At 41.2% G+C, this 22906-nt stretch overlaps 2 protein-coding genes across 7 annotated transcripts in view; one reads left to right on the top strand and one right to left on the bottom strand.

Annotated features, from left to right (window-relative positions):
* ST6GAL2 (ST6 beta-galactoside alpha-2,6-sialyltransferase 2) overlaps window positions 1-7437 on the top strand; it is a 260421-nt gene extending 252984 nt beyond the window's left edge. For all 6 annotated transcript variants that reach the window (XM_005306968.5, XM_008166759.4, XM_005306969.4 and 3 more), the window contains one exon: window positions 1616-7437. In XM_005306968.5, the coding sequence (XP_005307025.2) occupies window positions 1616-1884 (269 nt within the window). In that variant the 3' untranslated portion in view covers window positions 1885-7437. The remainder of the gene's footprint in view (window positions 1-1615) is intronic.
* Window positions 1-22906, bottom strand: part of LOC101950447 (vertebrate ancient opsin-like) — a 135430-nt gene that overhangs the window by 2286 nt on the left and 110238 nt on the right. The window lies entirely within an intron of this gene.

Genomic DNA, 22906 nt, shown 5'->3' with positions numbered 1-22906 from the left:
AATAAGCATTGGAAATCTGAGTTTTAATGCTTCAAACTACATTTTAAACAATTGTTTTGCTTAATTTTAGTAGTCAATTAACTTTTTTTAATGTTGATTGATTTTAAATCATGGGATTTAGCTCTCAACCCCTTTGTGGTGCTCTAATTCCAAAACTTTCTAATGGGAAAGCCAGTTATCTAACTTCTAATTTGCAACACCAAAAGTTGGACAGTATTATTTCTAATGTAGCCCTGCTATGAGACAACATTCCCATTCAGTGAACCGGGATAGTTCCATGCATGGACATGGGATAGAGACAACAATGCCTGGCACAGTGAAGGTGACCGTTTCCTAGCTTTAAACAGGAAGTGAATCTCTGTGCTGATACTGGTGGATGTCTTAGAAATCTTGGACACGTTTGATGATACGGTGCTGGTGATACATACGAAACCGAGCCAGAGTAAATGGGTCTGCATTATGCTGGATCCACTCATTCCTCAGACAAATCCCAGAGGGTCACAGTGGGCACCTGCTTGTCCTCATCTACAGTGTCCCTATCGCATAGAATCCCATCCTCCTAAGCATTTATATAGAATTCTTTGGAGAGATCTGCGAGGCCACAGACTCTAGTGCTACCAATACACGGATGACACTCTGCGATATCGCTTTGTCCACCTATCCAATTTCTGTGTCTCCAAAATGTCTCAATGCCTTGAAAGAAGCCAGCGGATGGATGAAGAGCAACTAGCTCAAACCCACTCTAAGAAAGACACCACTTATGAAACTGGAAGTAAGAAATGCTTTGAGGAACATGTTAGTACTCTAACCTCACCACTGAATAATAGCATCAAGACCAGAAGTTGTCAAAATGGTGGGAAGAATCTGGGTGAATGCTGGATAATGTAGCTTTTCCCATACCAATGACTTCCTAAAAGTAAATTGAAGTCAATGGGACTACTCGCATCTTTAAAGTTAAGCATGTGCATAAATGTTTACAGGATCAGGGTACAGATAAACATCTGAAACCAGGAAGAAGGGAAGGGAGAAGACTAAGTTTCTATGCCTTTACATAATTTTGTTCAGAGTTTAGATATGAAGATGATGGGTATCCAAGAAATATCTTGGGTGGTGGTGGTTTTATATATAATTTACACACCATCTAGTGTGCTAGGTGTGTCAGACAGATATAAAGATAAGATCTATATTGCTAAAGAACTATAGAAATAGACAACATACAAATATGGGAATGCATTAAAGGGGTAATGATGAAAAATGATGTGATTTGAATAGTAAGGTTTAGTATATGCCTGGGTTAGTTCCATGATTTTGTCATGGAATTTTTGGAGGGGCAATCTTTTTGGTGAATTGAGCAGGATGGAGATGGTAATCCAGGGTTTTAAAGGGCTTTTATGGGTTTCATAAGCCTGCTGTCCTATTATATCAACACTAGAAGAGATCAAGGTCTTTATTATAACAGTGTAAAGGGGCAACTGTTCTATTACATTTGAATATTTTTAAAGTAAGTACAATAAAGCATTTTGAAGTGCAGTGGTGAAAGACAGCAGATCACAGATTGCAGAAAAATTCTAAGGAGGTGAAATAGTTATATTTTTGTCTTTAAATTTCATTTCAGGGATCCTCATCATGATGTCCATGTGTAATGAAGTGCACGTGTATGAATACATCCCTTCAGTCCGACAAACCGACCTTTGTCACTACCATGAACTATACTATGATGCAGCTTGTACCTTAGGGGCTTACCATCCACTACTGTATGAGAAACTGCTGGTGCAGAGGATGAACAAAGGTTTGCAGGATGATCTGTATCGGAAGGGGAAAGTAATCTTGCCAGGGTTCAGGTCTGTAAAGTGCCCGGGACAGAATCACTTCCCACACTTATAAAAGTGAATCGTTCAGAAACAATGTGCAATAAGGTACTACTGTCGTACTATAAACAACAAAGGAATACTTGAAAATGTATCTTAGACCAACCTAGTCTTGAGTCTATAAACTGTAATTAAGTAGCAGGCATGAGAGTTCCTTCCTTCCTAAGCCTGAGTATGTATAACTGCTTTGCAAATAGTTAAAGAAAAAAAGCTTCGCTCACGAAAGGTGCAAAGGCACTGTTAGGTAGAAATACAATGTATTGTTGTGGGCATGACCTGTCAGAAAACATCAGAGGTTTCTTATGCCACATGTACTAGATGCCAAACTTTAAAAAAAAAAAATATTTAACAGTTAAATCTGACACTATGAAGCAGCCTGTATCATTCATACACAGAGCTGTCTGCTGAGAGATGAATGATTTTTCATCATTCCACAGGATTTTCACATTCCCCCACCCCCAAAATAAAATAATCATGGTTTTGAACTGGACATGCTATGAGTATAATGGGCCTGATTCTCATTTATACAAAGGTCCCTTTACTCCATTCTGGCAAGGTAAACGGGCTTTAAAGTGAATGTAAATTACCAAAGTAAAGGAACCTTCACAAATGAGAATCAGGTCCAATAGCTAGTCATTGTATTCAGGTAGTTTCTGCAGCCAGAAATTAACAAGTGATATTTACTCACTTTTAAATGGATATTACTGTACATGCAGCCAGGTTATTTAAATAAAGATATTACGACTGCACATATCTGTCATGGTGCATGCAAATGCTGCATTCAGGCAAAGGGTGAAGAGAAGAGAATCTTCTCCTTTCTTCAGAAAGCACTCATTCTGCCCTCATTCAGCTTGAGCAGAAGACCAGCAAGAGGGCATAAATGAGACTGAAATGGTGCATGGGCTTTCTGCCTGGGGGCAGTTTCCCCCTCTGTGCACATATGTAGGTACACTCCAGGGGAATGGAAACAATGTGCTCTGCTTGCACTCATTCATTTGAAAGCAAGTTGTAAAAAACAGATTTCTTACAAGGACATTATTCAAAAATATAGGCCTGCCTTTGCCAAGGAAATAAGCATTTTGGATGGGGAGATTTCAAAAATTAGTTGTTTGCCTATTTTGTTGTAAGCCAAGTTAAATTCATTTATTATTTCTTTAAAAAAAAAGCAAGGCATTTTGTTTTTGTGAGGAAAAACAAGATGTGAGTATTTTTTAATTCAAAATTATGAAGTCTATATCCTGGAGACATTGTAAAGCCTTCAACAATCTTACTATGGCTTATACACTGAGACAATCTCATAATTTCATTGTAAAAACACAGCATGGATAGTCTCTAATCCACTTCTAAAATCCACTTGGATGTTAATGCATTTAAAAAATGTTTTCTCTGACAAGAGTTCAGTTTCAGGCTGGAGGTAGGTTAATGTTCTTGTTTGCTTTTTAAAATTTGGTTTTTCAGTGAGCAAAATTCAGCAGGAGTGATTACGTACAAGAAATCATACATGTCCTATCCATATCCATTCAGCAAAAAGGTGATTGGCTGGTAGAAACACTGTTATTAAAAACAGTGGAGGAGAAAAGCATATTTCACGTATTTAGCAATTGGCTACTTCGAGATAGCTGGCGATGGAGAAAACCATGTTCATGTATTTTCTGTCATCTTTGTTTATAAAAATCAGTGATTTTCAAACTTTCTTTCTTTTTTGGATCCCCTAAAAATTTCACCTTGAGGTGTGACCCCTTTGGAAATCTTAGACATAGTCTGTGGACCCTCAGGGCTCCGTCCACCACGGGTTGAAAAACACTGATATAAATATAAATCAGAAGAATTTTGTAATTCTCCCATCCAACCTTTCCTGCTGTTTTCCCCCCTAGAAGAGCAGAATTAGTATACTGCACACATTTAGCCTTCTTTTTTCAAATTGTCATTTTCTTGGGCTTTGCAGTCCTTCTAAAATTCTTCCTACCTGACAGAAAGTATGTTCATGTGATCCAGATATGCCTTGTGTTGATTGGATAGGTATGTTCATAAAGCATTTTTTCATAATGCCAAATGTACAGCTTTCATTAATTTCAGCCTTAGTATCTGGATGCATTACATACTGATTTTGGAAAACACATTCTAATAATATTTTATGTTCATTTTTGTTCTTAACAGTATCCAGTCTTAGTAGTGCTATATAACCTACAAAGGAAAAAAATACTTTTCCCATATACACCTCTACCTCGATATAATGCTGTCCTTGGGAGCCAAAAAATCTTACTGTGTTATAGGTGAAACCGCGTTATATCAAACTTGGTTTGATCCGCTGGAGTGCGCACCTCCCCCCTCCCGCCCCCCCCCCCCCCCCCCAGGAGTGCTGCTTTACCATGTTATATCTGAATTCATGTTATATGGGTTGCGTTATATCAGGGTAGAGGGTATAATAAGATAATACCCTTCATTCTTTTTTAATTCAACTGGTCACCAGTTCGTAGTGAAACACATTAAATAGAATTTTTTTCTGCATAGGCAGAGTGGCACTTTGTCATACAGTGATCTTAGTATCAGATCAGGGTTTCCCATGTGCCAAGTTCAAATTGGATTAGCTCCCACACCTTTCAATAAATGGAGTTGATCATATTTCCAGTACAATTGAGTAAGTCACTGTGCCATATGCAGAAGTCTCTCAGACTCCACAAAATAGCATGTCAGTTTCCCACTCGTTTGCCCATGCTAAACTTAAACTCTTGTTTCCATCAGGAATAAAAAAAAGTTAACCAGCAACACTCACAATTGTCCACAACAATAGGATTGCATTATATTACACTCTAGATAGTCTGTCATCACTAGGGTGACCAGATGTCCCAATTTTATAGGGACAGTCCTGATTTTTGGGTCTTTTTCTTAGATAGGCTCCTATTACCCCCCACCCCCGTCCTGATTTTTCACACTTGCTGTCTGGTCACCCTAGTAATCACGGTGCCGCTTGTACGCAGCCCTATGGACTCTAAAGATTCTCATAAAGAAAAATGTGAGGCAGCATCCTTAGCACTCCTGTTTCAATGAAGTGCTGCCTTTTAACATTCTCACACAAAACTGGGTACACGTCCATAGAATGTATTTTATACTTTTAGCTTACATGCATATCCTTTTTTGTGTAGTGATAGTGTGCACTCGAGGCACCTGAGCAGAAAATCTTTCTTGGCCAAGTGCAAATGCCAAGAAACATTCACCTTTTCCTAGCTTATATAATTATTTAAAATTGGTATGGATCTTTCATACACCATGTCATCTGTCCTAAATCTAACCCTGTGTATATTATGATTCACCAACCACCTGGGTGTTATATCTTCACCCCCTAGCTTAGCTTTGCTTTAGAGCTGTGCTAAGTGCTCCAGCCTCTTCCTGAAAAGGAGGCTAGCGTCAACTCTTTGAAGCACAGGGTCTCAATCATCCCAAGGAGGAAGGGCCTTAACATGGCTTCCAAATCCTCGTTTCCCCTGTGATATTTCATTGTTCTACAAACACAGGCATCTTGACAATTTAAGATTTTCTCCTCCCACTCCTTCTGTCTATCTTATTTTTTAAAAAAATTCAGTACAAAGTTCAGCTGAGTCTGATTTGCTAACTGAAAATTCAACTGCAATTTTACTTCTGATCGACAGGAGACCAGCAGGGGGAAGCAAAGGGCAACATGAAGAGAACTATAGAACTGCTTTCACCAGCCTTCCCTCCCTTCATGGTGCCTCCCTCCTGAGCTTTGGTATTCTTTGCTTTTATGGGAGGCCATTGAGGTTTTTTTGTGCGTTGGGTTTTTTTTAAACTTTGAGAGCAGAAATCGTGTATCAAAAATCCATACAAATCAGTTGCATTTAAAAGAGTGAATTAATGTGCATTAGGTGTTCAATAGACATCTGGATAGCTTTTTAATAATGGTAACTGATGTTTTATATATACATAAGTGATGTGTAATAGATTTCCCCATCCAAATCATTCATCAATATTTTAAGATGCAATCTTGTCACCCTTGTATGTATGTAACTCCCACTTGAAGTGAGTGGGAGATTTGCCTGGGCAAGGCCTGCATGCTCCTGACACATAATACACATGACGCAAATGCTCAAGTTAGACTCATCCCCCTTGTATGCCTCTAGAGTTACAAAAGCCTAGTTGATGTGCACTGATGGTGTATGATTAAGAGGTGAGACGGTTGCACTTAAAAAAAAAAAAACCACCCACAAAGCTTGGGTAAATCTGCTGAATTTATGTTAATTTTTGGTTTGCTGTATTTTCCACTGTGAATTATGCAGCTTTTTCAACTTGTGGTGGCTATATTGCTTTATGCATGACGCCTTTAGATGGTTAAATCAAGGTATTCTTCTGTTAATTCCAGAGAAATTATGAAAGTTTTGACTCATTTTGAGTTACACATTTTTAAGGGGGAAAATACTTCTGATATTCCATTCCTTCTATGGTTCCAAGGCTTACCTGGCCCTCATTCTCCACACTGTTACACCGTTTAATGCCAGTGTAACTGTTAGTCAGTGAAGTTACACCAATGTAACAGATCTGTATGTGGTAAAGAGAGAGAGATCAATGTATAATTATATTGATCTACACACACGGGGCTGGTCTACATGCTGAACACAAATATTTAGCTAAATCAATGCAACCTACTGGTGTTGACATTCTTTTGTTTCAGATTAAGAATTCCTTCTTGATTCTGTTTGCATCAATTTCTTGCCAAATTAAGCAAAATTGAAATAGTTCATTTTTAACCGGAAGTGAGTGCCACATTAAGAGGTTGCACAGTTTTAACTCAATCTGTTTAGAAACAGTTTGAATTAAATAGGTGCTCAAATTGTGTCTAGACAAAGCCGTACGTGGTTGCTTTTGTGTTGGTCTTCCTCTTCAGTAATGCTCTCTCTCATAAACCGGGAAATGCTATTCAGACACTGATACAAACTTATGATGAAAGTAATGTTAAATGTGTTGTCTGTTAAAGTGTCACTTTGAGTTCTTTCCCTTCGTCTACAATCCATAGATATGCTAGATTGTTTTTTGAAGCAGACTGTGAAATGTCATTCGAGAGCATATACAGATTTCCTGAATGCTATCCTCTCCAGTGCAAAGAGGATACCTGATTTAACTGTTTGAACTTTAAAGTAGCCCATGTCTGGGCATGCCTCTCACAGGCTTATTTAATTAAATGAATTTTGACACTCTGAATTTCTTCTCCTCAACTTGGCAATCAAATCCAGAGTTTTGTGCTTGAAATATCAGCTATGTAAAAGTCTTACATGTATCCATATCATCTCATCCTCTGTGAAATGTAGTCATTGAACTATTCAAATATGGAAGACTGTGTACTTTTTTAATAGCTTTGAGAATTATTTTGTATGATGATTTTTTTAAATGAATGTGTACTCTTCAACGAATTAAATCTTGAGATTTTACAGGAGTCACATTTTTAAACAGTGTTTGTATACATTTTAACACTTTTCTATTTTCTATTTTGATTTTGTATATTTTTATGTATGCACAGTGTACAGATTTTTGCTGTAAATAAAACATTTGTTTTCATTTATTTAGCAGTGCTGGTCCTTAACTTGAATGGATGAAATTGCATGTGACATGAAATGAGGATGTTACTAGTCAGTTCTATATAGTGAGGAGACCAAGATCTTGAATTGAAATAGAGGTAGAGGCTGACAAGTAGCTTGTTTAATTAAAAATGGAAAACATACAATATAAATGGATTGGGATACAGAGCAGTAAAAGGGATTATGGACTAAATGGTTGCTATAAACCACTGATCAATAAAAGGTTGTGGGATGACTGGACAGACTTCATTCAGTGACAAGAATAGGGAGAATACAGACGCTGAGGGCTTGTGTACACAGGGAAGTTGGCTGGCATATCTATAGTGGAATAATTATTTCACAATCAAGTCACTGTTATTATAGACTAGAGCATCTGCAGGAGCCATTATGCTAGCATAGCTATTGAAGAATAGTTTATTTCACTATAGCTATGCTGGTCAATTTCTCTGCTTAGACAAGTCCTAAGAAAAGGCTACACTCTAGTGACTAGATGTTCTATTCAGACAGTTGGCAAATTTCTGTTGAAGTGAATGTTTTGCCTTCTCAAGAAATCATGTCCTAAAGTTAGTAAAGCAAAAATTTCTTTACACCGACCATAATTTAAAGTGAAGAATGAACTACAAAAGGGAAAACATAACTGCACAGACACGTCGGAGATAAAATACATTGTGCACCCACGAGAGGCCTGAGCCAAAGCCCATTGAAGTCTATGTGAGTCTTTCAGCTCATTGTAAAGAGCTTTGGATCAGGCCCCTAATTTAGAGAGGTGGACTAATCTAGAGAGCCTGCATTTTTTCATCTCAGAAAGTTCCTATTTAGTAGGCATGGTCAAGTTGCAAGGAAGCCAATTAAACAGACGTGAGGTGTTAGATGTTGAATTGTTTAGATAACCACAAAGTCAGAATCCCACCTTTTATTATACCATTTACTTGAGAGGCGTGTGCACATGTGGAAACTAGCCAATTTCTCTTTTTCAGAAAGGAAACGCAGTCATTTACATTTACCACACAACATGAAAGTAAGATAAGAGGCCTTTTTTGTTTAATAACACTCTGATCGGCTAGGGGCTCAACAGAAAAAAATATTTCTTTTGAAAAACTTGATTTGAAGAAGGCTTCCCCTTTCAGGCTCTTCAGGTTAACTTGACTTGTGTTTTTTACCTGTATTTTTTCACAAGATCACTGCATTCTTCATGGTAAAATGAACCTAGCAAATAGGGGGCCTTGGAGGGGGAAGATTCCCTGCTGAAGAAGGAGTGAGCACTAATTCTTGGGGTGAATGGGCAAGCTTGGTTGGTTGGTTTTTCTTTTGGCTTGACAGTGTGGCCTGTTGGGAATTGTGTGTAAGGGGACGGTCGGAGTGGGGGCCAGGGGTTTACTAGCTGCTACCTGAGAAGGCACTAGCAAGGCACTAGCCTCCTGTCCTCTGATCCTTCATCACCCTTGATCATCCTTGTGGTTACCCTGCCAGTCTGTTAATGAGGGGGCAGGTCTGACCTAGGAGACTGGCTTAAAAGCTAGATGCTAAGTGAACAGGATAGCACACAGGGGAGTTTGAGAAGGAGTTTGTAGAAGGGGAAAGAATAAAATCAGCAGGGTTTGGAACAGCTGCTCCTGGCTCCTCCATCAGTGTCCAGACAGAAAACCTGACCATGGATGCCTCTACCCAAGTCCTGGTGTGGATTTACAGAGATGGTGGCCTGCATTTCTCCATCAAAGAAAGCCAGGCTGGGGAGACCATCCAGTGTGAAAGGTGCCTGCTGGTGGAATCTCTCAGGAAGAAGGTGGGAGAGCTACGGGAGGAGGGGGCTAGGCTGAGGAGCATCTGTGCACATGAGGAATTCACTGAAAACATGAAGGTTGAGGAAGCAATCCAGCTAGAATGGACTGCAGTAGTACCACCAGGGGAGGAGGAAATGGCTCCTTCACAGGGAGAAAACTGGCTGGTGGCAACTTCTGGCAGCAGGCAGTGCTCCACCCCTGCTCCAAACCCACCGTGCATAGAGATAAGAACATAAGAAAGGCCGTACCGGGTCAGACCAAAGGTCCATCTAGACCAGTATCCTGTCTGCCGACAGTGGCCAATGCCAGGTGCCCCAGAGGGAGTGAACCTAACAGGCAATGATCAAGTGATCTCTCTCCTGCCATCCATCTCCATCCTCTGACAGACAGAGGCTAGGGACACCATTCCTTACCCGTTCTGGCTAATAGCCATTAATGGACTTAACCACCATGAATTTATCCAGTTCTCTTTTAAACGCTGTTATAGTCCTAGCCTTCACAACCTTCTCAGGTAAGGAGTTCCACAAGTTGACTGTGCGCTGTGTGAAGGAGAACTTCCTTTTATTTGTTTTAAACCTGCTGCCTATTAATTTCATTTGATGACCCCTAGTTCTTGTATTATGGGAATAAGTAAATAACTTTTCCTTATCCACTTATCCAGATAAAAAATGGTATGCTGCCCTGGCCATGCGGGATGAGGAATCTCCCCCAAAGGTGGAGGAGCAGAAGCCATGTATCCCCACACCTGGAAGGATCCTGGCCGCTACTCCCAAGAGGAAATTAAGGATAGTGATGGCCAGTGACTCCCTTCTAAGGGAGGCAGAAGCATTGAGCTGCTGACATGACCTGGCATCCCAAGAGGCGTGCTGCCTGCCAGGGGCCCAAAGTCGAGATCTTATGGAAGGATTGTTGAGGATCATCTCTGGCCTTCTGACTCCTATCCGATGCTGCTCATCCACATGGGCACTAATGATACTGCGAGGTCTGGCCCCGAGCAGACCAGAAGTGACTACAGGGCTCTGGGAGTAAGGGTGAGGGAGTTTGGAATGCAGGTGGTGGTCGTCTCATCAATCCTTCCAGTCAAGAGTAAGGGCCCAGGCAGAGACAGATACATTTTGGAGGTGAATGCCTGGCTGCGAGGATGGTGTTGCCAGGAGGTCTTCAGCTTCCTTGACCATGGGATGCTGTTCAGAGAAGAAGGGCTGCTGAGCAGAGATGGGGTCCATCTATCAAGAAAGGGCAAGAGTATCTTCAGATACAGGCTGATTAACAGAGTGAGGCGGGCTTTAAACTAGGTTTGACAGGCAGGAGACAAAAGCCCATAGGAAAGACCAAAACATGGAGACTTAGGTGAAGGATTGGAATATGGGGGGAACATGGGCAATCACGGCTGGGACAAAGGAGAGACAAGAGGGAATATAGAGGGGAAAATCTAATAAATAATATTGTCTGTCTGTATACTAATGCAAGAAGTATGGGAAACTAACAGGAAGAACTAGTAAATGATCACAATTATGACATAACTAACTCAATGGTATAATTCACATGCCTGGAATATTGGCATAGAAGGATACAGCTTGTTCAGGAAGGACAGGCAGGAAAAAAGTGAGAAGGTGTCTTGTATATCAAATATGTATAAACTTGCACTGAGATGGAGATAGAAGTGGGAGGCAGAACTGTTGAAAGTCTCTGGAGAAGAATGAAAGGGATTAAAAAAAAAGTGATGTCAGAGTCTAATACAGACCACCTAACCAGGAAAAATAAGTGGATGAGGCTTCTTTAAACAGGAGTCGGTGGTGATAGGGGACTTCACCTACCCAGATATCTGTTGGGAAAATAATACAGAAGGGCACAGATTATCCAACAAGCTCTTGAAATGCATTGGAGACAATTTCTTGTTACAGAAGGTGGAGAAAGCAACTTGGGGAAAGGCTATTCTAGATTTGATTCTGGCAAACTGGGAGGAACTGGTTGAGAATTTGAAGGTGAAAGGCAGTTTGGGTGAAAGTGATCATGAAATGATTGAGTCCATGATTTTAAGTAATGGTAGGAGGGAAAACAGCAGAATAAAAACAATGAACTTCAAAAAGACAGACTTCAGTAAATTCAGAGAATTGGTAGGGTGAGATCCCATGGGAAGCAAGTCTAAGGGAAAAAAGAGTTCAAGAGAGTTGGCAGTTTTTTAAAGAGACATTATTAAGGTCGCAAGAGCAAACTATCCCAATGGATAGGAAAGATAAGAAGTACTGTAAGAGACTACCCTGGCTTAATCAGGAGATCTTCAATGACCTGAAACTCAAAAAAAAGTCCTACCAAAAATGGAAACAAAGTCAAATGATGAAGAATGAATATAAAGACAAACACAAGCACATAAAGACAAAATTAGAAAGGCCAAGGCAACAAACAAGATTAAATTAGCTAGAGACATAAAGGGTAACAAGAAAACATTTTGCAAATACATGAGAAACAAGAGAAAGACCAAGGACCGGATAAGCTCATTAGTCAGTGAGGAGGGAAAGACAATAACAGAAAATGCAGCAGTGGTCGAAGTGCTAAATGACTTTGTTTCAGTTTTCACCAAAAAAGCAGCGATTGAATGATTAACATAGTGAACAGCTGTATAAATGGGTTCTGAGGCTAAGACACGAAAAGAACACATTGAGAATTATGTAGACAAGTTGGATGTCTTCAAGTTGGCAGGGCCTGATGAAATATGTTCTAGAATACAAAAAGAACTGGCTGAAAAGATCTCTGAGCCATTAGCAATTATCTTTGAGAACTTGTGGAGGATAGGAGAGATCCCAGAGGATTGAAAAAAGGCAAATACAGTACCTATCAAAAGGGGAATAGGGAGAACCCAGCAAATGATAGACCAGAATGGAACAAATAATCAATTTGTGAGCACCTAGGTAATAAGGTGTTAAGTAACAGTCAACATGGATTTGTCAAGAACAAATCATGTCAAACCAACCTAATAGCTTTCTTTGACAGGGTAACAAGCCTTATGGATAGGGGGAAAGCAGTAGATGTGATATCTCGAGTTTAGTAAAGCTTTTGATACTGTCTCACATGAACTTCTCATACGGAAACTAGAGAAATATAGCCTAGACGAATCTACTATAAGGTAGGTGCACATCTGGTTGGAAAAGCGTACTCAGAGAGAGTAGTTATCAGTGATTCACAATCAAGCTTGAAGGGCCTATAGAGTCGGGTCCTGCAGAGATCTGCCCTGGGTCTGGTTCTATTTAATATCTTCAAAAATTATTTGGATAATGGCAAAGAGAGTACACTTATCAAGTTTGCAAAGCTGGGAGGGATTGCAAGCACTTTGGAGGACAGGATTGGAATTCAAAATGGTCTTGACAAACCATAAAAATGGTCTTAAATAAACACGATGAAATTCAATACGGACATGCAAAGTACTTCATTTAGAAAGGAATAATCAATTGTACACGTACAAAATGGAAAATGAGTAGGAAGGAGTACTACAGAAAACAATCTGGGAGTTATAGTGTATCACAAACCAAATATGAGTTAACAATGTAACACTGTTGCAAAAAAGTGAGCATTATTCTGAGATGTATTATCAGAAGTGTTGTAAACAGCAAGACATACAAAGTAATTCTTCCACGCTACTCAACTGGAATATTGTGTCTAGTTCCGGGCATCACACTTCTGGCAAGATGTGGACAAATTAGAGAAAGTCCAGAGGAAAGCAACAAAAGTGATTAAAAGTCTAGAAAACATTACTTACAAAGAAAGACTGAAAAAAATAGGTTTGGTTAGTCTGGATAAGAGAAGACTGAGGGGGAACGTGATAACAGTCTTCAAGTATGTGAAATGTTACAAAGAGGAGAGTGATAAAGTGTTCTTCCTTAACCGCTGAGGTCACGACAAGCAGCAATGGACTTAAATTGCAGCAAGGGAGATTTAGGTTAGACATCAGGAAAAACTTTCTAACTGAAAAGGTAGTTGAGCACTGCAACAATTTGCCTAGGGATGTTGTGGAATCTCATCACTGGAGGTTTTAAAGAGCAGGTTAGCCAAACACCTGTCAGGGATGGTCTAGATAATACTTAGTCCTGCCTCGGTGTAGAGGACTGGACTAAATGACCTATTGAGGTAACTTCCAGTCCTACATTTCTGATTCTATTATTTAAATTCCACTGTTTCATAAGGTGATAGGTGGTGATCTTATCTTATTGTGTGCTTAACCTGCAAACCTGCTGGTCAACTTTTGAGAATCCAAAATCTCGTGGATTTATGCAGCTTTGGCACTGGTCACAGAATAGGCCCTTTAGCTCATATGTGAAAATTCCATTTCCCTTAGTCTGCAGGGGACCTGCCCTAATCAGCTATCTGCATGGTGGGCTGAGGGCCTCCTGGAAGGTGCTGAACATTGTCCACTCAGGTAGACTTCATTGGGAGTTGAAGGTCCTCAGCTCCTCACATGCTTGGCCCAACAGAGCCTGGGATCACTTGAGTACTATTTGCTTTTATCAGGTAGATCAGAGTAAATGCAGTGATGTGGAGCTATCCAGCATTTCAGCAGAAGGTTGAGACCCATCAGGAAAGATGACATGTTGTCTTAACCTACTCTGTGCTCAGTGATGATGGCTGCAGAAGGTGAGCCACTACCTTTTTGATAACATTGCAAGGAAAGGGAGGTAACTGGTAAGATGTCCTGTATAGATTTCATCAGAGTCAACTGAATTACTGTATGCTGCAGAATGGCTGGTAGTTTGTCTTCTTTGAAGCAGGCACTGATGATCTAACTTATTAATGGAAGTCAGAAGTTTTTTACTAGACTTTAGTAGCTATGAAGAGCTAGTTCTGTTTTACAGGTGGTGACGTTGGACATTCCTTAGAACTTCCAGGATCTCTTGTTTAGTAATTAGTCCAAATTTCATCATAACAGATGGTAGCAGACATTCCTCATACTAGGGTGGTTACTTTTATCCCAGCAGGGTCCTGTCTGGATTTGATAATTTTTGTCTATGGAGTAGACCAAGAACTTCTTGTGGTAAGTAGGACTTGGATCTGGGGTCATGTGTACGTATTTTGCATCAATAATCCAAGAGTTTTAAAAGGAGCTTGCTGGACTGTTGATGATTATTTTCAATAAGTTGTGGAGCACTGGGGAAGTTCCAGAAGACTGAAAGAAAGTTAATTTTGTGCCAATTTTTAAAAAGGGTAAATAGGATGATCCAGGTAATTATAGGCCTGTCAACCTGACATCGATACTTGGGCAAGATAATGGAGCGACTGATAAGGGTTTAAAGCAAGGGTATTATAATAAAGGAATTAAAGCAGGGTATTATAATAAATTAATGCAAATCAACATGGCTTTATGGAAAATAGATCCTGTCATACTTACTTTATATCTTTTTTTATGAGGTTACAAATTTGGTTGATAAACGTAATAGTGTTGATGTAGTATACATAGACTTCTGTAAGGCAACATCTTGATTAAAAAACTTGAACAATATAAAATTAACATGGCACACAGAGATTGGTTCTTGGCCTTATGCTATTTAATGTTTTTATCAATTGGCTGGAAGAAAACATAAAATCATCACTGATAGAGTTAGCAGATGACACAAAATTGTGGGAGTGGTAAATAATGAAGAGGACAGGCCATTGATTCTGAGTGATCTGGATCACTTGGCAAATTGGGATCAAGCAAACAATATGCATTTTAATATGGCTAAATGTAAATGTATAGATCTAGGAACAAAGAATGTAGGCCATACTTACAGGATAGGGAACCATTCTGTGAGGCAGTGATTCTGCAAAAGATTTGGAGGTAATGATGGATAATCAGCTGAACATGAGCTCCCACTATGATGCTGTGACCAAGAGATCTAATGTGATCCTTGGATGCATAAAGAGGGGAACCTTGAGTAGGAGTAGAGAGGTTATTTTACCTCTGTATTTTGAAGTGGTGTGACTGCTGCTGGAATACTCTGTCCAGTTCTAGTGCCAACAATTCAAAAAGGGTGTTGATAAATTAGAGAAGGTTCAGAGAAGAGCCTGAGAATGATTGAAGGATTAGAAAACATGTTTTACAGTGACAAACTCAAAGAGCTCAATCTATTTAGATTAACAAAGAGAAGATTAAGGGGTGATTTGATTACAGTCTATAAGTACCTATAAGGGGAACAAATATTAAATATGGGTTCTTCAAAATAGAAGCAAAAGGTATACCATGATCCAATGGTGGAAAGCTGAGGCTAGACAAATTCAGACTGGAAATAAGACATCAATGTTTGACAGTGAGGTTAATTAACCATTGGAACAATTTACCAAGGGTTGTGCTAGATTCCCCAACACTGACAACTTTTAAATTCAAGATTGGATGTTCTTCTAAAAGTTCTGCTCTAGGCATTATTTTGGGGAAGTTCTATGGCCTGTGTTATGTAGGAGGTCAGACCAGAATAGATGATCACTATGGTCCCTTCTGGCCTTGGAACTTATGAATAAGCAAGTTTATTGCATGGAACAGTTCTGCTGGTTGTGATTTGGTTGCTTTAAGGAAGGTCACTATATCTTCCTTTATAGCTTCAGGGGCTCCTTGAGCTATTAATGAATTGTGGATGAGCAAGTCTTGTGCCATGGGCATTCCAACCACCTTATGCAAGTTTTCTGAGACTCATGGTCCCTGCGGCAGTGATGTAAGGGAAAGGGTCACTTGGGGGCTATTTTGTTAATGGTTTTGTTAAGAGGTTAGTTGGAGTATTCTTCTTCAACACATTAATCTTTTGATTTGGTGCTTTTTAAATCCAGGATCTTCTGGGACCAAAATCTATTGAGGACTAGCTGATTTGCTTGGTTCACTGGAGTGGCAATGATGGATCTCTTTAATACATATCATACATCAATAATGTCTATTACAGACCTGGGTATATTTCCTTATTTAAATTCTATTTCACAATAACAATAAGTCACTCCACACAATGCACTTCAAAGCAATAATTGCACATCTTTGGAAGTTAAATTCAGTCAGTCTCTGGCTTTGTGCCTTGTTGCCCAAGGCAAGCTACAAATGCACTTCTTGTCATTTCTTGTTATTAAGAAATGTATTAGTGCTCAATTAAATGCTTATCAAGATTGATGGAAATGTTAATTAGATTCATTAAAACATTTGAATCCAATTTTAATGTTTCAATGTAGATTTTATAGATTTTTCGGGGCGGGGGGCAAATCAAAGATATGTCCACCAAAAAGATTGCCGATGCAACAGCAAGTACAAATAAGATATAATGGAAGATATCAAAGAAGCTGTGAATGATATAACCAGATGTACATTCACAAAAAAATTTCTCATTCAGTCAATGCTGCTGCTAAGATTTTTATTTTATTGGCAAAACATTAGAGATGGTTGATGTAAATTCATGAAAGCAAAATTTCACCAGTAGCACTGGCTGACTAAAAAAAAGAGTGGTTGGGACAGAATCTGAATTAGTTTGTCAAGATCAGGAGTGTCCCTGGTGTATTCAGTTGGACTGTGCCTCCAAATGAATGATGTATTGCCATGTCAGGATAAGCACAGAATATAGGCAATTAATATCTATAGAACTGTAAATGTACATGACACTTTACAAACCACAATAGGGGAAGACATTTTCCTGCCCCTAAGAACTCACTCCCTGAGATGCAGGACATGAGTTCCATTAAGGGGGGAGGGAGTGGAGAGAAGAACTGGGGAGAAGGTAAGAATGATTTACATACGTAGTTCACGGTTATCAGATTTCCTAATTCACTCCCCTAGCCCACCCAACCCAGCTCTTAAAGCCAACCTTTATATTAAAGTTACAGATGCAGCTTGCTGTCTTCTTCGGGCTTTTCCCAAGACCTCTTCCACTCAGTTCCCCAAGAACTCAGTTCGACTCCAGTCTCATCACTTAGGTTCTCTTATTTGGCATACAATAAAGCTATGCTGAGTTGATCAGACTCGGGCGTAGGGTGTGAGGGTTGGACATACCACACATCCAAAGTTACACAGCAAATCTCTTCCTTCATATCCATTGACACATTACATTGCATTTACTATACATTGCTTTACACATTTTGGGATTGCTTGGTTACTTTGTAGAAAACAATTCCTGTATGGCATGCTCTGTTTATGCACTGTCCACACTTGACGTACTTTTTACCTCATTTTTACATTTCCAACTTATTTTGCCCATTGTTATTTTGCTCATAGTAAATGGTTCCCTGGGTGTTTTCCCTCTTATCTTGGCTAGCTCAGACATTGTCTCTTAGTTTACTGACCCACTCACTTATCTTAGTTGGCACAAATATTGTGCTTTCAGCCTGCTAATTAATCTTCCCTACTCCTGTCTTCTAGGAAATGAGGCCTCCCCCATGTCTCCATGTTTCATTACTTATGTCAGGCCAGGCCTACGTTGTTCTAACATGCCATAGGCTTTTCACCTTGGAAACTTGCGCCTGATAGGGGTACCTGCCCCATCCACACGCCCCCGCTTCCGGTCCCCTGACTGCCCCCGGATCCCCACTGCCCCATCCAACCACCCCTTCTCCCTGTTCCCTGACTGACCCTGGAACCCCTGCCCCTGACTGCCCCCCACTGGCCCATCTAACCCCACCCCTCCTTCCTGACTGCCCCCTGGAACCTCTGCCCCCATTCAACCCCGTTTCCCCCCGACCACCAGCCACACCCCCGGCCCCTGACCACCACCCGAAGTCCCATGCCCTCTATCCAACCCCCCTGCTCCCTGCCCCCTTACCGCGCTGCCTGGAGCACTGGTGGCTGGCGGCGCTACAACCGTGCTCCCTGGCTGGAGCCAGGCCATGCTGCCACTGCCGCCACCACACAGCACAGAGACCGGGTCAGGCCAGCTCTGCAGCTGCACTGCCCCGGAGCTCACAGCCCCACCACCCAGAGCATTGTGCCGGCAGCGGAGAGAGCGAGTGAGCTGAGGTTGCGGGGGAGGGGGACAGCTGGGGAGGGGCCGGGGGCTAGCCTCCCAGGCCAGGAGCTCGGGGGCCGGGCAGGATGGTCCCATGGGCAGGATGTCGCCCGCGGGCCATAGTTTGCCCACCCGCGGGCCATAGTTTGCCCACCCCTGGACTAGACTCTGCCTAAACTGGAAGTGCAGTGTGGGGACAGATTATAACTCTTATCAAAGACTTCCTCCTCCACCTTCTCAGCACTTTGTTCCAATATAACTCTAAAAGGAGAAAGTCCAGGCTTCTGGGATTTTGTGCCTGAGTTTATGAAAATGTATGCAAGTGCACAGTGTACTGCCCTTTCTATTAAAGGATGTTGGCAGGGTTAACCATGGCAGAGGGAAGAAATCCTTTGTGCTGTAGCAAGGGGACTCCAGAATCCCAGCATGGTGGAAAGTCAGGAGGATAGGCACTGCAGCTGTCCTGATTTTATAGAAGTAGTTGGAGGGGGAAATTGCCAGCAATGCTGCCTGCAGAGCTATGACTTGAGACTGTTTCTGCTACATTGATTCCTATTGGTCCTGGACTTTGGTCTTTCTAAGTGTGTTGTACCAATCGGTTGCAGTTTTTACTCACAGAGGGATTCCTGATTACTGTGTAATAGCTGGCAATTTATTGAAATCACCCTTTTTCTCAACATAACCTGCAGCTGCTGATACAAACATAACACAACACACAGTCAAACTTGTTGCCAGGAGATGTTGTGAAGGCCAAAAGTATAACTGGGTTCAAAAAAGAATTCGATAAATTCATGGATGATAGGTGTCATAAGAATGGCCATACTGGGTCAGACCAATGGTCCTGTTTCCTGACAGTGGTCAATGCCAGCTGCTTCAGAGGAAATGAACAGACCAGAGAAATTATCAAGTGACCCATCCCCTATTGTCCAGTTCCAGAATCTGGCAGTCAGAGGCTTAGGGACACCCAGAGCCTGGGTTGCATCCCTAACCATCTTGGGTAATAGCCATTGATGGACCTGTCTTCCATGAACTTATCTAGTTCTTTTTTGAACCCAGTTATACTTTTGGCCTTCACAACACCCCCTGGCAATGAGTTCCACAAGTTGACTGCATTGTTTGAAGAAGTACTTCCTTATGTTAGCTTTAAACCTGCTGCCTATTAGTTTCATTGCGTAACCCCTGGTCCTTGTGTTATGAGAGAGTAAATAACACTTCCCTATTTACTTTCTCCCCACCATTCTTGATTTTATAGCCCTCTATCATATCCCCCCTTAGTTGTCTCTTTTCCAAGCTGAAAAGTCCCAGTCTTATTAATCTCTCCACATCTGGCAGCCGTTCCATACCCCTAATCATTTTTGTTGCCCTTTTCTGAACCTTTTCCAATATATCTTTTTTGAGATGGGATGACCAGATCTGCACGCAGTATTCATGAGGTCAGCATACCATGGATTTATACAGAGGCAATATGATATTTTCTGTCCTATTATCTATCCCTTTCTTAATGATTCCCAACATTCTGTTTGCTTTTTTTGACTGCCGCTGCACATTGAGTGGATGTTTTCAGAGAACTATCCACGATGACTCCAAGATCTCTTTCTTGAGCGGTAATAGCTAATTTAGACTCCACCATTTTGTATGTATAGTTTGGATAATGTTTTCCAATGTGCATTACTTTGTCCCTAAACTTCTGACTGCCAGAAGCTAGGACTGGACAATAGGAGCGAGATCAATCAATAAATTGCCCTGTTCTTTTCATTCCCTCTGAAGTATCTGGCAACAGCTACGGTCAGAATACAGGATACTGTCCTAGATGGACCAATCCATCTGACCCAGTATGGCCATTCTTGTGTTTTTATACATTTAGTATGCTTATTAAGTCCTACATTGCAGGAAGCTGCCATACACTGCTGCTGAGAGGGATAGGAGTTTGGATAAAGAAGAGATTTTTGATCTCTATAGCACTTGCACTTGGTGATCTGTCTAACAAGAATACAACCAGTCTCCTTTTCATATTTTATGCATTATCCTGCCATTTTTATTGGCTAAAACAAACTTGGTGTGAATGTATCTAAAACTCACTGGGAAAAATTATCATATATTACTTTTATGTGGCCTGGTGCTTTATAGATAAATACAAGATGATGGCCCTGCCCTGGGGTACTTACAATCTACAAGTAAGACTAGGGATGTTGGCAAACACCAGGGGCAGATAAGGCAAAACATGACACGTGAGGATTTGCTGAAACCAAATATGGTCTTTCATGCTTCTCTGTGATTTTAAACTGCCTCTTTCTCTCCCCCTCCTCCATACCCCAGATGAGATGGCCTTTTGGTGGCAGTAAGTGGCCCTCAAGCCACCTTCAGCTCTCACTTTCTATTACAAAACCTCAATTACAAGCTCTTCAATAGTCCTAATTTAGATTTTACAAATAAATTGGAGCTGAAAATAGATATTAGGCCATTAGGCTGGGTAATGGGCAGCTGGAGCACATGGAGAAGAGAAAAGAGGATACAAAAAGGAAATACGGCAATGAAGTATGGCAAGAATTATATTAAGAACAACAGAGGTGCGCCAGGAGGAGGAGTCATTGAGAGCACAAGAGAGACAGGCTCCCTGCTCTCAGTTCCAGTGCCTGGCCCAGAGCAGCCATTACAGGGAAAGTTCAGCTTTGCCCCAGTAGCGCTGCGATGGAGGGAGCATGTCCAGTTGCTCTGGGCGGATGGCACATGTGCAGTCTGGTTATCACTAAGAGCTGTGAGAGGCTCGCACATGCTCAGTGAGGGTGGAATCTTCAGAGGTTTTAGCAGCTAAAATCCAAGAAGTCTCCACTGGACATGTGCGAACTAAGATTATTCAAAGGTTTATAACTTGGCCACATTGGGAGGATTTTCATGAGAATAGCAAAAGGCACATTCCTGACACAAAGGCTAGCCCCTGGCCAAAAGTCAAGTCCCTGTTCCAAAGCATGAGGGCCCGAGACCATTTCAAAGAAAAGGTCTTAAGAGGTTTTTACCATGGGCAAAACAATGTATTTTTCCCTAACCTTGTTCTTGGAAACAGATAAACAGTTTTAGGTTAAATTAAAAAAAAAAATCAGCCTGAGGCAGACAATCAGCATGGAAAATTTCAGCACAAACAGTTAAAGCCTGGCAAAGTTAAAAGCAACTGAAAAAATAGTCTTATAATCGGAAGCGACAGGCAACCTTAATAATAGGCAGTACTATCAGCCCCACCTATAATTCAGGAGCCATGTCTAAAAGCAATAGGACACCACAGAGTTAATATTAGTCACCTACATGCACAACTCTGAGGCGGTATAAAATATTTGCCTTGTCTTTCATGATCACTAATAAACATCTTGTTGTGACTTATTAATGTAGCATCTTATTTTGCATAACAGACCTGTCTTCTTTCCTAGCATGCAAACCATCAAATTCCTACCTTAGCTGCTACTGGTGTGCATGTCACAGAAACACTTCAGTGGAATTGCCAGTGGAAGTTGCTTTTGATCTTACACAACTGATATAAAAGTAGCAAGTATTAATATGGCATTTAAAAATAATTCTATATAAGGACTATATAAGTTGCAGGACTTGGTTTATAACTACAGAGTCAATTAAATGTTGTATGTATCTATCTAATACAAGCTACCCATCAGATTTCAATAGAGAAACTAAACCCAGTACATTACTTCAAAGTCCAGCACATGCAATCTGGGAAAAAGTAATTTATAGGACAAAAACCTCCCAAACACTGAACTGAACAATACTAAAGAGGCCATTGCATCTAGTTCCTATTCCTACCTTTAAGTCAGAATCATTTAGAACAGTGAAATCTGATTGATGGATACCGACTGACAGTGCCAGAGGCAAATCTACCAGCAACTACTGCAACATTTGACTTAAAAATAAAAAATAAAGGGTCTATTACTGCCATAACACGCAACGAGCATTTTCAGGTTATTTTATTAGTCCCCATTTCTTGGAGAGTTCAAAGCATAGTGGAGATATTTTGATGGTTTTTAAATATATCTTGGATATTTTTTTGAAGTCAGTATTACATCCTGCCTACCTACATTTCCCTGGTAGTTTCAATTCTTCTGATTCAAAGTCCACTAAAGTCAATGGAAAGACTCCCACTGAAGTCAGGGGGCTTTGACTGAGCCCATGCTGTCCTGGGCCCAGTGCAGTTACTACAGCAATGGAAGGACGCTGGAGGCTATGCAGGGCCGGGGCAAGGAAGTTTCGCCTAGGGCGCGAAACTTCCACCTTGCGTGACCCACCCCAGCCCTGTGGCAGCTCCCCAGCCTCCCCGCCCTCCGCCCTGAGGTGCCCCCGCCGCAGCAGCTCCCCCCACCCTCTGCCATGAGGCACCCCCCTGCACGCCAGCTCCCCCCCCCAGAGAGCCGTGCAGCAGCTCCCCACCCAGCTCACCTCTGCTCTGCCTCCTCCCTGAGCACGCTGCCCCTGCTCTAATTCTCCTCCCCTCCCAGGCTTGCGGCGCCTGGCAGGCGGGAGAAGTGGAGCGGCCGCTGTGCTGGGAGAGGGAGTCTGCGCTGCACATGTCAGCGCGCCACTGGCAGCCCAGCCCAGGAACGCTGTAAAAAAAATTGGGGACATCGCTTTTTGGCACCCCCAAATCTTGGCACCCTAGGCAACTGACTAGTTTGCCTTAATTGGTAGCACCGGCCCTGAGGCTATGACATCTATAGTGTAGACAATTTCTTAAAGGAGTGAAA

Source organism: Chrysemys picta, chromosome 1 (assembly GCF_011386835.1).
Source record: "Chrysemys picta bellii isolate R12L10 chromosome 1, ASM1138683v2, whole genome shotgun sequence".
Lineage (NCBI taxonomy): Eukaryota > Metazoa > Chordata > Testudines > Emydidae > Chrysemys > Chrysemys picta.
The sequence above is the reverse complement of the archived record's forward strand: the minus strand, read 5'-3'. Positions and strand labels throughout refer to the sequence as shown.